The following is a 10,891-nucleotide window of genomic DNA, read 5'->3' on the forward strand; positions in this document are numbered from 1 at the left end:
TGGGATCGGACAATTGGGTGGTGCAAACGTCATGCACGCACCGCCCCACATCGTTTTCGGATTGCGCCCACAGTTTGTTAGTACAAATTCTAATATTTGACAGGGTGAGAGTACTAATTGAGTACTAATTCCTGGCGAGTAGTACAATTCCTACCGCCATTGGGTGGTGCCTACTTGACAGAGCTAGCGCCGGCCTCGGTTTGTCGATACTCCACGATGTACAGAACTTGTTACACGAGCAGGCAGTGCAAACGTCTCTTGAACAGGAGCGGGGGGGCACAGAGTGTGCGTCAAAAGAGGACGGAAATAACGGAAACCTGCGGAACCCGGCAAAACCTTTGCGAGTATTGCGTTGTTGTTTTTTTTCACACCCTCCTCCCCTTCCGCGCCATCTGCGATGCGAACGCGAACATCGGGACGCTTTTCCCGCCACTGAGCTCTGAAAGTCCCCAGAACGCGGGGTACATTTCCAGTTCTCAAGCAAAAGTCCCCGACCCCGTCCACCCCGCCCCACTTCCCTGCGACTCTTTGCATCCGGCAACGGAAACCGCTATCACCGTCCACGATTGTGGGTGTGTCCGGGGCGGGGGTGGTGCGGTGGGCGCAGAGCGTGCTGTTGTTGTCGGCGAGAGGCAGGACAGGGGAGGAGGGGGGCGGGTGGGCTTGGTCCTGCCGCGTCCCTCGGAGATATATTACAGGGCGGGACGGCCGAGACGCTAGTGAAGACACGACGGGGCCAGGTGAGGCGCTGCGGGGCGGGCGCCCCGTACGCCCCGCACGCCCCGCGCAGCTTGTCAGACCCGCTGACTTGGGCCGCAACTTGTGCTGCTGACTAATTGCGCGCCTAACGGTGACCGACAGCACATCAACAACCACATGGCCCAGCCAACGCGTGGCCGGGCCCTCGGCCGGGCCTGAGCCCTGCAGTAGCGGGGCAGCGGCTCTGAACTTGGTGGAACACGGGGCACCTGGGGACCTCCTGCTGCGTGGGGGGAGGTCTTGTGCTGGGCACCACGGCCACGGCGTCAGGGCGGGAGCAAACTTCTAAATCGAAACGTGCAGAGAGCTTGTTTCTCCTAGACAAGCGCGGTACATGGTCCGGTTGACAGAGGGGGGAGGGGGGGGGGCTGCTTACCCCCTCCCTCCCCCTTAAACCACATCTCATCCGAGGTGAAAGATGCTGTTAAGTACACCTGCGTAAAAACAGGTTGCGCTGTAAGGGGTCGTCGAGAGAGTACGTCTCTTTTTCTCCCATTCATCGGCGAGAGGCGGGAGCTCGGCGCCTGCGAGACTCGGGGTAGGCCAGCCCGCAGTACTCGCATGCATTGCAGACATGGTGTTGCCTACCCATCAGGCGCTATGAGAGTTTACATTAACCGTTTGTCTGCAAAGGATCAAGAAGAAGAAAAGGAGATGTTTGCTTCAGAAATATGGCGGCCGCCCCATGTATTCTTATAGGCCGGGCGCTATGTTCTTGAAGCAAACATCTTTTTTTCTTCTTCTTGATCCGTTGCAGAGAAACGGTTAATTGTGACTGAACTTGGCAGGATCAAAGTGAACAATGATGGACGTACTATCTAGATGATCCTAAACTCAGATCGTTGACAGTCAACAAATCTCTAATCTTTGCGCCGCAGGTAAGACGCCGGTGCCGGGCTTCCCCATGGTGTCGCCGTCCGTGGCCGACTCGCTCACGTCGCGGGTGGTGGAGGCGGGCCACTCGGCCGTGCTGCCGTGCTCCGCGACGGGCGTGCCCGCGCCCACCATCACCTGGCTCAAGGACGGCGTGCCGCTGGCGGCCACGCCCGCCCCGCCCGCGCTGCACGGCGCCCCCGAGCGCCGCGTGTTCATCATCAGCTCGGCCTCCTCGGGCTCGTCCGGCTCGCTCAACGTGTCCGCCGCCAAGGAGTCCGACATGGGCCGCTACGAGTGCGTGGCGGAGAACAAGGTCGGCTCGCAGTTTAGCGCGCCGATACAGCTCTACGTCAAAGGTGAGGTTGTGTGGAGTAAATTGGTGCGTGGTATACGGTTCATTTTGCTTGCAGCCGTCTGATTTCTTGTCTTTCCTTCAGTGCGCCGAATACAGCCGTCATTCACCTTGCCGGCGACCGCTGACATAGAGGTGCCGATGGGCGGCTCGGCCAACCTGTCGTGCGCCGCCACAGGGTCGCCGATGCCGCGGGTGCGCTGGAGGCCGTCCAAGGAGGACGCGATGCTGTCGGATATGCCGCTAAGCGACCAGCCCCAGGACGACCAGGTGCGTGTCATGAAGATACCTTTTCGAGAACAATTCTGGAATAAACACCACCCTAATAACACTTTCTTGACCTCCAGGATGACGAGGACGAAGAAGTCAACGAGCTGATGCTGGTGCCGGAGCAGGTGGATGTCCCCGGAGAGGACGACGACGACGACACTGAGAACAACAGCCACACGAACAAGAACCGCGAGGATGCCGCCAAGGGCGATTATGGGAGTGCGCACATCCACCTGCACAACATCAAGGAGTCCGTCAACTACACCTGCGTTGCCTCCTCATCGCTCGGGGTCATACACAGCACCACCAGGATCAAAGTCCAGAGTGAGTGTTGCAAACATCGCTCCAAGTCCCACCTCCTCCCAGCGAGAAACAGTTACAGTGACGGTATATCTCTGCCTTGCAGCCCTGCCCGGCGCGCCCACTGACCTGCGCGCCACCGACATCTCCTCCACCAACGTGAAGCTGGAGTGGCGCGCGCCCGCGGACGGCCCGGGCGAGTACGTGCTGCAGTACCGGAGCAAGGGCTCGGCCGACGGCGCGGCGCACGCGGCGGCCGGCGCGCTGTTCCAGGAGGTCAAGGGCGTCAGCACCGTGTACTACGCCCTGCGCAGCCTGGCGCCGGGTACCAAGTATGAGGCGCGCGTCATCGGCGTCAACACCCTGGGCAGGGGGCCGCCGTCGGACCCCGGATTCTTTACGACCCTGCACGCCGAGGACTCGCCGTTCAACGCTACTTGTAAGCACCCGCCAGCTCCACACCTCCAGCTGGATCAGATAATGTATATGCGGCGCCCACGGAGTCGGCTAACCTCCATTGCTTTGCAGACAAGGACCCCGAGGCCCCGCGCGGGCTGCAGGTGCGGCCGCTCAGCTCCACCACGCTGCTCATGCAGTGGGAGGAGCCCCTGACGCCCAAGGGGCTGATGACGGGCTACCGCATCTACTACACGACGCAGCAGCTGCTCCCACTGCCGCAGTGGAGCCAGCAGGTGGTGGACGACTCGCGCTTGTCCACCGTGTCGGGCCTCACCCCGCACCAGGTGTACTACGTGCGCGTGCAGGCGCTCACCGCCGTGGGCGCTGGCTCCGCCTCCATGCCCGCCCTCGTCAAGACGCAGCAAGGCGGTGAGCAGCGACACGAGCTCGACAGTTTGGCTCTTTCGAATGTTTTATATTTTCTGCTAGGAAACGATTATCATTCTAAATGCCTCGCTTACAGTGCCCGGCTCACCAACAAACTTCAACCTGACGGAGGTCTCGACGTCCTGGGCGCGACTGGAGTGGTCGCCGCCGTTCCCGCTCGCAGAGCACATCGTGAGCTACGAGGTGTACTGGAACGACACCTACACCAGGGTGAGTCATTCGCCCTTGTTTGCAGCAGCTCGCCCGCACTACAACACACAACAGAGCTGATACAATGTCACGCCGCTTTTCACGTCTCCCCCTCTCGCTTCCGCAGGGTCGCCAGCACTTGAGCCTGTCCCCAGAGAGCCGCGGCGTGCTGCTGGAAACCCTATACCCGGCCTCGACGTACGTGGTCTGGGTGGCGGCGCGCTCGCCGCGCGGGGAGGGCGCGCCCACCGCCCCCATTCAAGTCAAGACCAAGGATATGGGTGCGTAAAACGGCGTGCCACTCCAGCCGAGCGAGTGGTTATTCTCGCGCAGGTCGGCGAGGAGGGGAGATTTAATGATGTTTCTGTCCTCGCAGAGGTGGGCGCCCCGCAGGAGGTGCGGACGTGGCCCATCAACACCACGGCGGTGCGCGTCGAGTGGAAGGCGCCGCAGGCCGCCGAGAACCTGACGCGCGGGTACCTCATCCTGCTGCAGGCCACCACGCAACAGGTAACGCACTCCTCGCGCACCGCCCGCCGCCACCCAGTGTCGCGCAGTTTATTTGGCGCGATACGACTTTACTGCCATGCGGTTGCGGACGACTGCCGCGCCGCCGCTGCCGTGAAAAGATAAATGTTCGCATTCATGACTTCTCACTCTCCTCCCCGCAGGAGGACGCCCCGCTCGAGGTGGAGGTGGGGGCGGCCATGACGCAGGCCGAGGCCGGGTACCTGCAGCCCGAGACGGAGTACTCGGTGCGCGTGGCGGCGCTCGTCCGAGATTCGCGCGGCGTGCTGAGCGCTCCGGACACGGTGCGCACCCGCGGCGGCGTGCCGTTGCGCGGTCACCTGCACACGCGCTGGCTCTCGCGCACCGCGCCGGCCCCCGCACCGGGCACGCAGCCGCCGGCCCTGTCCGCCGTGGCGCCGCCCCTCGAGGTCACGTGGCTCATGCCGCCGCACTCGCCCGGCCCCGTCATCGGGTACCGCCTCACTTACGGGCCCGTCGGCGAGCCACCGAGACAGCTGCTCAAGAACGCGCAGGACCAGCGGGCCATCCTGGACGACCTGGGTGAGTGCGAGGGACTCGCGGTCAGTAGCCGCTTTCGGCCAGCTGTGGCGCGAGTGTGACAAATATATCCTTGCTTCTTGTCCTCTAGAGCGTGGCGTCCAGTACGAGCTCAAGCTTGCCGCGCGAACGCAGGTAGGCTGGGGCCAAGACGCGCGGGTCGTTCTGTGGACGGCCGAGGGGGCTCCGACGGGCCCTCCAGTCAACGTGACGGTGTGGTGGCAGGCCGCCGGCGTCCTGGCCGTGGCCTGGGCGCCTCCCGAGCGGCCACAGCGCGGCGGAAACGTGACTGCCTACACGGCCACCCTCACCAAGGCTGGCGGTGACGCAGGCGGAGGCAACGCTCCCGTCATCGCGACCAGGAACACCTCGTCGACGCACGCGAAAGCCGTGTTCCCCGGATTAGAGGATGGCCTCGACGTTGACGTGCAGGTCTGGGCGCACACTGCCAAAGGCGCTGGACCACCCTCGGCGAAGGTAACCGTGCGAGTGTCCACGGGGGCGGTGCGGGCTCCACTCAAGGTGGGCACCGCGGCCACGTCTCAGCACAGCGCCGAGGTGTGGTGGGAGCCCCTGCCGGTCAGGGGCAAGGTCCTCGGCTACCAGGTGCTGTACACGACCACGCCCGTCGAGGACCTGGACGAGTGGCAGGTCCTCTCGGTTGGCCTCACCGAGTCCGTGGAGCTGCAGGGCCTCGAGAGACACGCTGACTATGCAGTCGCGGTGGCCGCGCGCACCCGGGATGGCCTGGGCTATCTATCCCCCACGCTCACCGTGAGAGTCCGTCCCACCGAGGTGCCCGTCGACCTGAGGGCCACCGACGTGTCGACTCACGGCCTCACCCTGACCTGGTCGCCAGCCATTCACATCAACCCGCTGTACTACAGGGTGAGTCTTGTCGCACCAGAGCCACGTCATCCTAAAGTTACAGCATGACAGCAAACCGTTCCCTGCTCTCCCGCAGCTGTCATGGGACGCGGTGAAGCTGTTCGTGGACGCGCAGGGCATCACGCAGACGCAGGTGATGCAGCGGCGGGACCAGCAGCTGGACCACGACTCGCGCGTGCACCAGCTGACGCAGCTGCAGCCCTTCACCACGTACCGCGTCAACCTAACGGCAGTGCCGGCCGACAAGTCCTACCGCCCACCCGCAACCGTCACGGTCACCACGCAGATGGCCGCCCCGCAGCCCATGGTGCAGCCTGCCCTCTACGGCGTCGTCTTCGGCAAGGAGATACAGGTCGGTATCTCGCGGGTATCCAACGAGTAAGGGCCGCATTGGGACCGCTTCGCTTGCTTCCTTATTTGGCCATGTTTTTACGAGGTACTTTTCGCGCAGGTTATCCTGCCACAAGCCAGCGAGCAGTTCGGCCCCATCTCCCACTACTACCTGGTCGTGGTCCCCGAGCCGCCAGACGTCCTCCCGTCGTATCTGCCGCCCATCCCGGACACGCTGCTCACGGACAAGCTCGAGCGCGCCTCGCAGGAGGAGGACAGGTGGTCTCTGGACCCGGGGGCGCAGCTCACGCTGCGGCCGTACATCGCGGCGCGCTTCCCGCAGCGCAACATCCCCTACACGTTCCACCTGGGCAACAACGAGACCTTCGACGGCTTCCGCAACAAGCCGCTGATCCACGCGGCTCGCTACCGCATCTTCATCAGGGCCGTCGTGGACACCCCGCAGAAAGTGAGGACCAGTTTGTGCTTCAAACGGCCACGTCCAACCTTGCGGTATGACTCACGCTTTCTCTCCCTCTCCCTGCAGCATCTGTACACCTCGTCGCCTTACTCGGAGCCGCTGTCCTTGTCCATGCGCGCCGTCCCGCCCGGGGCCGCGCCGCGGCGCCCCGACCCCAGCGTGCCGGTGGAGCGGCAGGGCGGCGTGGCGGTGCGCGGCGGCGCGCGCGCGCGCATGGGCCCGCCGGGGCTGCTGTGGCTGGTGGGGCCGCTGGGCGCCGCGCTGCTGCTATGCGCGCTCCTCGTCGCCCTGTTCATGCTGCGGCGCCGGCGGCGGCCGTCCAAGGCGCCCGGCGGCCCGGACTGCCCCGCCACCCGGCCGCTCATCCAGAGCAGCGACTGCCTGCAGCAGGGCCAGACCGACAAGCAGGCCGCGTGCGACCCCGTGCGCGTGCGCAGGCAGACGTGCCAGACGGCCGCCATGCTGGCGCACCCGCCCGTGCTCGTCATCAACCTGGCCGAGCACGTGCACTCGCTGCGGGAGGGCGGCGGCACCCGCTTCGCGCAGGAGTACGAGGTGCGTGCGACGCACTTATGAAAACAGTTCCTTGTCTCCAGTGATCAAGTCAATTATTGTCTTTAGAATAAGATTTTTCTCTTATTCGGAAGATAATACCAATTTGTTTTTTAAGCGTAAAAAAATTGTTCTGGTCTTAACATGCACTTGGAATACGGAAAAATTTGCTTGAAACAAGAAACAGGACGCCAAAACAGATATCTGGATTCGTGATAGGTAGTAAAATCAAAAATTAGCTGTAGCAGCCAACCTTCTCACCATCTTAAGTACTGACCAGCCACTCCGGGTATGACCTTAGCCGCCAGAAAGTGAGCTGATCTAGCTAATATTAATTACCGATCACGAATCCAGCTAATACATTACCTTTCTCAGCTAATTCTTTTTTGCAGTGAGTTTTACTGTGTTGCATTATTACCCAACCCATTAAAACCACATTGTGATGAGGAGCAATTGTACACATTCCTACTAAGATCAGAACTTTAACCGTCTGTCGGCATTCTTCTGCAGAGCATCGAGCCGGGGCAGACGTTCACGTGGGACTACTCCTCGCTCGAGGTGAACCGCGGCAAGAACCGGTACGCCAACGTGGTGGCGTACGACCACAGCCGGGTGGTGCTGCAGACGCTGCCGGACGTGCCCGGCTCCGACTACATCAACGCCAACTACTGCGACGGCTACCGGCGGCGCGACGCCTACATCGCCACGCAGGGCCCCATGGCCAACACGTTCGGCGACTTCTGGCGCATGGTGTGGGAGACGGGCGCCTCGGCCATCGCCATGGTGACGCGGCTCGAGGAGCGCACCCGGGTCAAGTGCCACCAGTATTGGCCCGAGCGCGGCACGGAGCAGTACGGGCCGTGCACCGTCACGGCCCTGCACACCCAGGAGCTGGCCCACTACGTCATGAGAACCTTCTCCCTCAAGCAGGTAAGTCAAACACCCCTTTGACCCCAGCCCAATCAATATGAAAAATATCATCGTGAATGTTCGATGCTGCTCGTAATGTTTATTTACAAAATATGTTGTATTTATGAGGCAGCCCACTTATGCCTGTCGATCGATTCCAATTCGCAACGAAGGGGTTGTAAATTTACAATATCAAATTGTAATTTCACAACACGTTATGAAAATTTTTCCCGTATATCTACGACTATTTTCACCCAGGCAGTGCATGCAATCCCGCTGGGTTTTGCTTCCTTAACCAAAGCTCGTCTCTCTTGTAGGACGGTGGTCCGGCCCGGGAGGTGCGCCAGCTGCAGTTCACGTCGTGGCCGGACCACGGCGTGCCCTCGCACCCCGCGCCCTTCCTGCTGTACCTGCGGCGGCTGCGCGCGCTGCGGCCCATGGGGCCGCTCGTGGTGCACTGCAGCGCGGGCGTGGGCCGCACCGGCTGCCTCGTCGTGCTCGACGCCATGCTCGAGCGCCTGCAGCACGAGAACACCGTGGACGTTTACGGCCACGTCACGTGTCTGCGCGCGCAGCGGAACTACATGGTGCAGGTGGGTGCGGCACGGCACGACTCGCGGTCTGGTGGCTTCTGCCACACATCCCCAAACTAAACTCGCTTTCCCGTGCTGCAGACGGAGGAGCAATACATGTTCATCCACGACGCTCTGCTAGAAGCAGTGCTTTGTGGCCAGTCTGAGGTGTCCGCCAGGGCGCTGCAGAGCACGATCCTTGCCCTGGAGTCACCGGTCGAGGACGGCTCCGGGCTCGTGGGCATGGACCTGGAATTCAAGGTAAGCCCCCTGGGTGCACTGCACACTACTCCTGCAGTTGACCACGGTCGCAGGATGGCGTGCATTTTTGCGGTGTTAGTGACAAATGCCTCACCGTCTTACAGCGACTCAACGCCATGCAAATGCCCGACGTCAGCTTCTCGGCGGCCTCGATGGAGGCGAACCGGAGCAAGAACCGGCTGGCGCACGCGGTGCCGTACGACCACTCGCGAGTCATCCTGAGCGGGGTGGGGAGCGAGCCCGGCGCCGACTACATCAACGCCTCCTTCCTGGACGGCTACCGCGGGCGGCACGCGTACATCGCGACGCAGGGCCCGCTGGCGCACACCGTGGCGCACTTCTGGAGGATGCTGTGGCAGCACAACTGCGCCATCATCGTGATGCTCACAAAGCTCAAGGAGCAGGGGCAGGTGAGTACTGTCGGTGGCCAGCCCGTGGCAGCCTGCTCCGGAGCGTGTCTGACGCCTGACGCGGTCCTCTGTCACAGGACAAGTGCGCGCAGTACTGGCCAGCGGAGCGCGCCCTGCGCTACGGCGCGGTGCTGGTCGAGCCCCTCGCCGAGTACAACCTGCCCTCCTACACGCTGCGAGAGTTCAAAGTCAGTGACGACGCCGAGTCCAGGACCATCCGCCAGTTCCAGCTGAGCGACTGGCCGGGGGATGCCCTCATAGACTTCATCGGCCAAGTGCACAAGACCAAGGAGCAGTTTGGCCACGACGGCCCTATCGCCGTGCACTGCAGGTAAGCGCTCTCGTTTCTTTTATTGTGTTTGCCGGTTGCGTCGTGCTGACGAGCACCCTCTTCTGCAGCGGTGGCGTGGGGCGCACCGGTGTCTTCATCGCGCTAGCCGTCCTGCTAGAGCGGATGCAGTGGGAGGGCGTGGTCGACGTCCTCGGGACAGTGCGCCTGCTGCGCTCACAGCGGCCCGCCATGGTTAGCACGCTGGTAAGTGCTTTCTGGTTCTGGTATCATCGTTCATCATGCAAAAAATTGACAAAACACTTAAAAATTCTTGTCCTGTACTTACAGGAGCAGTATCGTCTGCTGTACCGGTCTTCCCTGCAGTACTTGAGCTCGTTCGATCATTACGCGGCATAGTGAGATTTCTAATTTGTGATTTTTAGCGATACTATTTGTTTTCCCGCATGCCTCCTTTTTGAGGGTTGTGGGAGAGGATGGTGGCGGTCTTTCCCATGAACATGAAGCCATCGAGCGACGGCCGAGCAAATCGACAGCCTGTTGATATGTTTCATGTTACTAGGGTTGCTATACAATCAAGTTTTTGAGACTCGTCTGTTTTCATGTTCTGTAAGATTTTGAACTGACTGCCCTCTGTCAATATGGTAAAATGACTTTTGTGATGTTGATGTAGGTTGTGAAGGACTGACAGTTAAAAGGCTCGGACTTACCTCTGTCCATACCTTGTGGGGAATGGGCTACCCCGCTTAGTCTGCTTTTGACCCTGCCTCTGTGAAAATTCTGGCAGACCTAACCAAAATGAATACACATATCATAGTTATAAGAGCCCTGTCAATTGAACATGCATTCCATTACCTTCGGCGCCTAGTTATTTCCAGTTCACATTGAACTGGCTGCCTCGACTTCTGTGAAGTCTGTTGCCTACTATAATTTATTTGCGGATTACATTTAAGAGTAATTCATTCATCTTTCAACTATAAGCTTCCTTTTATGAGCTGCTACTGTGATCAAGTAAACTACCCTTTGACCGAGTTTTTTAAATGAAAAAAGATGATAGGCAATTGTTCGAGGATGGTTCATTTATAACCTAAAACACTCATAGATACTGTTGTAAAATATCCCGAGAAATGTTGAACAGCATCAACTTTATGTGTTTGTTACAAGTTGTGCCTATTTTTGTAAGCCACTAGGCATACAATTGTTTGTAAATAGACTGTTTAAATGACTGAATAAATTGAATGTATGTTTTACTAGTTACATCGTATAGCAGCCGTTGTACACCCAACCTTTACGGCGTTGAGCAATATGGGTAAAACAATTCATAGAAGGGGGTATGGAACATCCCTACTCCGTGCCAAGAGTCGCGTCACAGGGGGGTGGTGCAATCCAGTGCCGGAGTAGAGCCGTCGCGCTGCCCTGAACCTGAGCACGGGGAGTATTCCTGCGCGTCGTTAAAAAATAGCGTCTCTCTCAGGAAGGGATATGGTCGGAAGTGGAATTCGTTGCCAAAATTATGATCAGCGACTGTCGAACTACGGC

The 10,891-nt window shown here is 60.1% G+C and overlaps 1 protein-coding gene across 1 annotated transcript in view; it reads left to right on the forward strand.

The window, feature by feature from the left end:
• LOC113209567 (tyrosine-protein phosphatase Lar-like) overlaps positions 1-10,609 on the forward strand; it is a 146,077-nt gene extending 135,468 nt beyond the window's left edge. The window contains exons 5-24 of the mRNA XM_052270341.1: positions 1,638-1,991; positions 2,073-2,257; positions 2,335-2,581; positions 2,664-2,996; positions 3,086-3,385; positions 3,480-3,613; positions 3,720-3,873; positions 3,969-4,102; positions 4,264-4,663; positions 4,752-5,548; positions 5,625-5,900; positions 6,000-6,347; positions 6,426-6,914; positions 7,422-7,841; positions 8,138-8,413; positions 8,495-8,653; positions 8,758-9,063; positions 9,141-9,394; positions 9,463-9,598; positions 9,683-10,609. Of these exons, the coding sequence (XP_052126301.1) occupies positions 1,638-1,991; positions 2,073-2,257; positions 2,335-2,581; positions 2,664-2,996; positions 3,086-3,385; positions 3,480-3,613; positions 3,720-3,873; positions 3,969-4,102; positions 4,264-4,663; positions 4,752-5,548; positions 5,625-5,900; positions 6,000-6,347; positions 6,426-6,914; positions 7,422-7,841; positions 8,138-8,413; positions 8,495-8,653; positions 8,758-9,063; positions 9,141-9,394; positions 9,463-9,598; positions 9,683-9,751 (5,771 nt within the window). The 3' untranslated portion in view covers positions 9,752-10,609. The remainder of the gene's footprint in view (positions 1-1,637; positions 1,992-2,072; positions 2,258-2,334; positions 2,582-2,663; positions 2,997-3,085; positions 3,386-3,479; positions 3,614-3,719; positions 3,874-3,968; positions 4,103-4,263; positions 4,664-4,751; positions 5,549-5,624; positions 5,901-5,999; positions 6,348-6,425; positions 6,915-7,421; positions 7,842-8,137; positions 8,414-8,494; positions 8,654-8,757; positions 9,064-9,140; positions 9,395-9,462; positions 9,599-9,682) is intronic.
• Positions 10,610-10,891: the final 282 nt, after the last annotated feature.

This window comes from Frankliniella occidentalis, unplaced genomic scaffold, assembly GCF_000697945.3.
Source record: "Frankliniella occidentalis isolate FOCC.00 unplaced genomic scaffold, Focc_3.1 Scaffold118, whole genome shotgun sequence".
Lineage (NCBI taxonomy): Eukaryota > Metazoa > Arthropoda > Insecta > Thysanoptera > Thripidae > Frankliniella > Frankliniella occidentalis.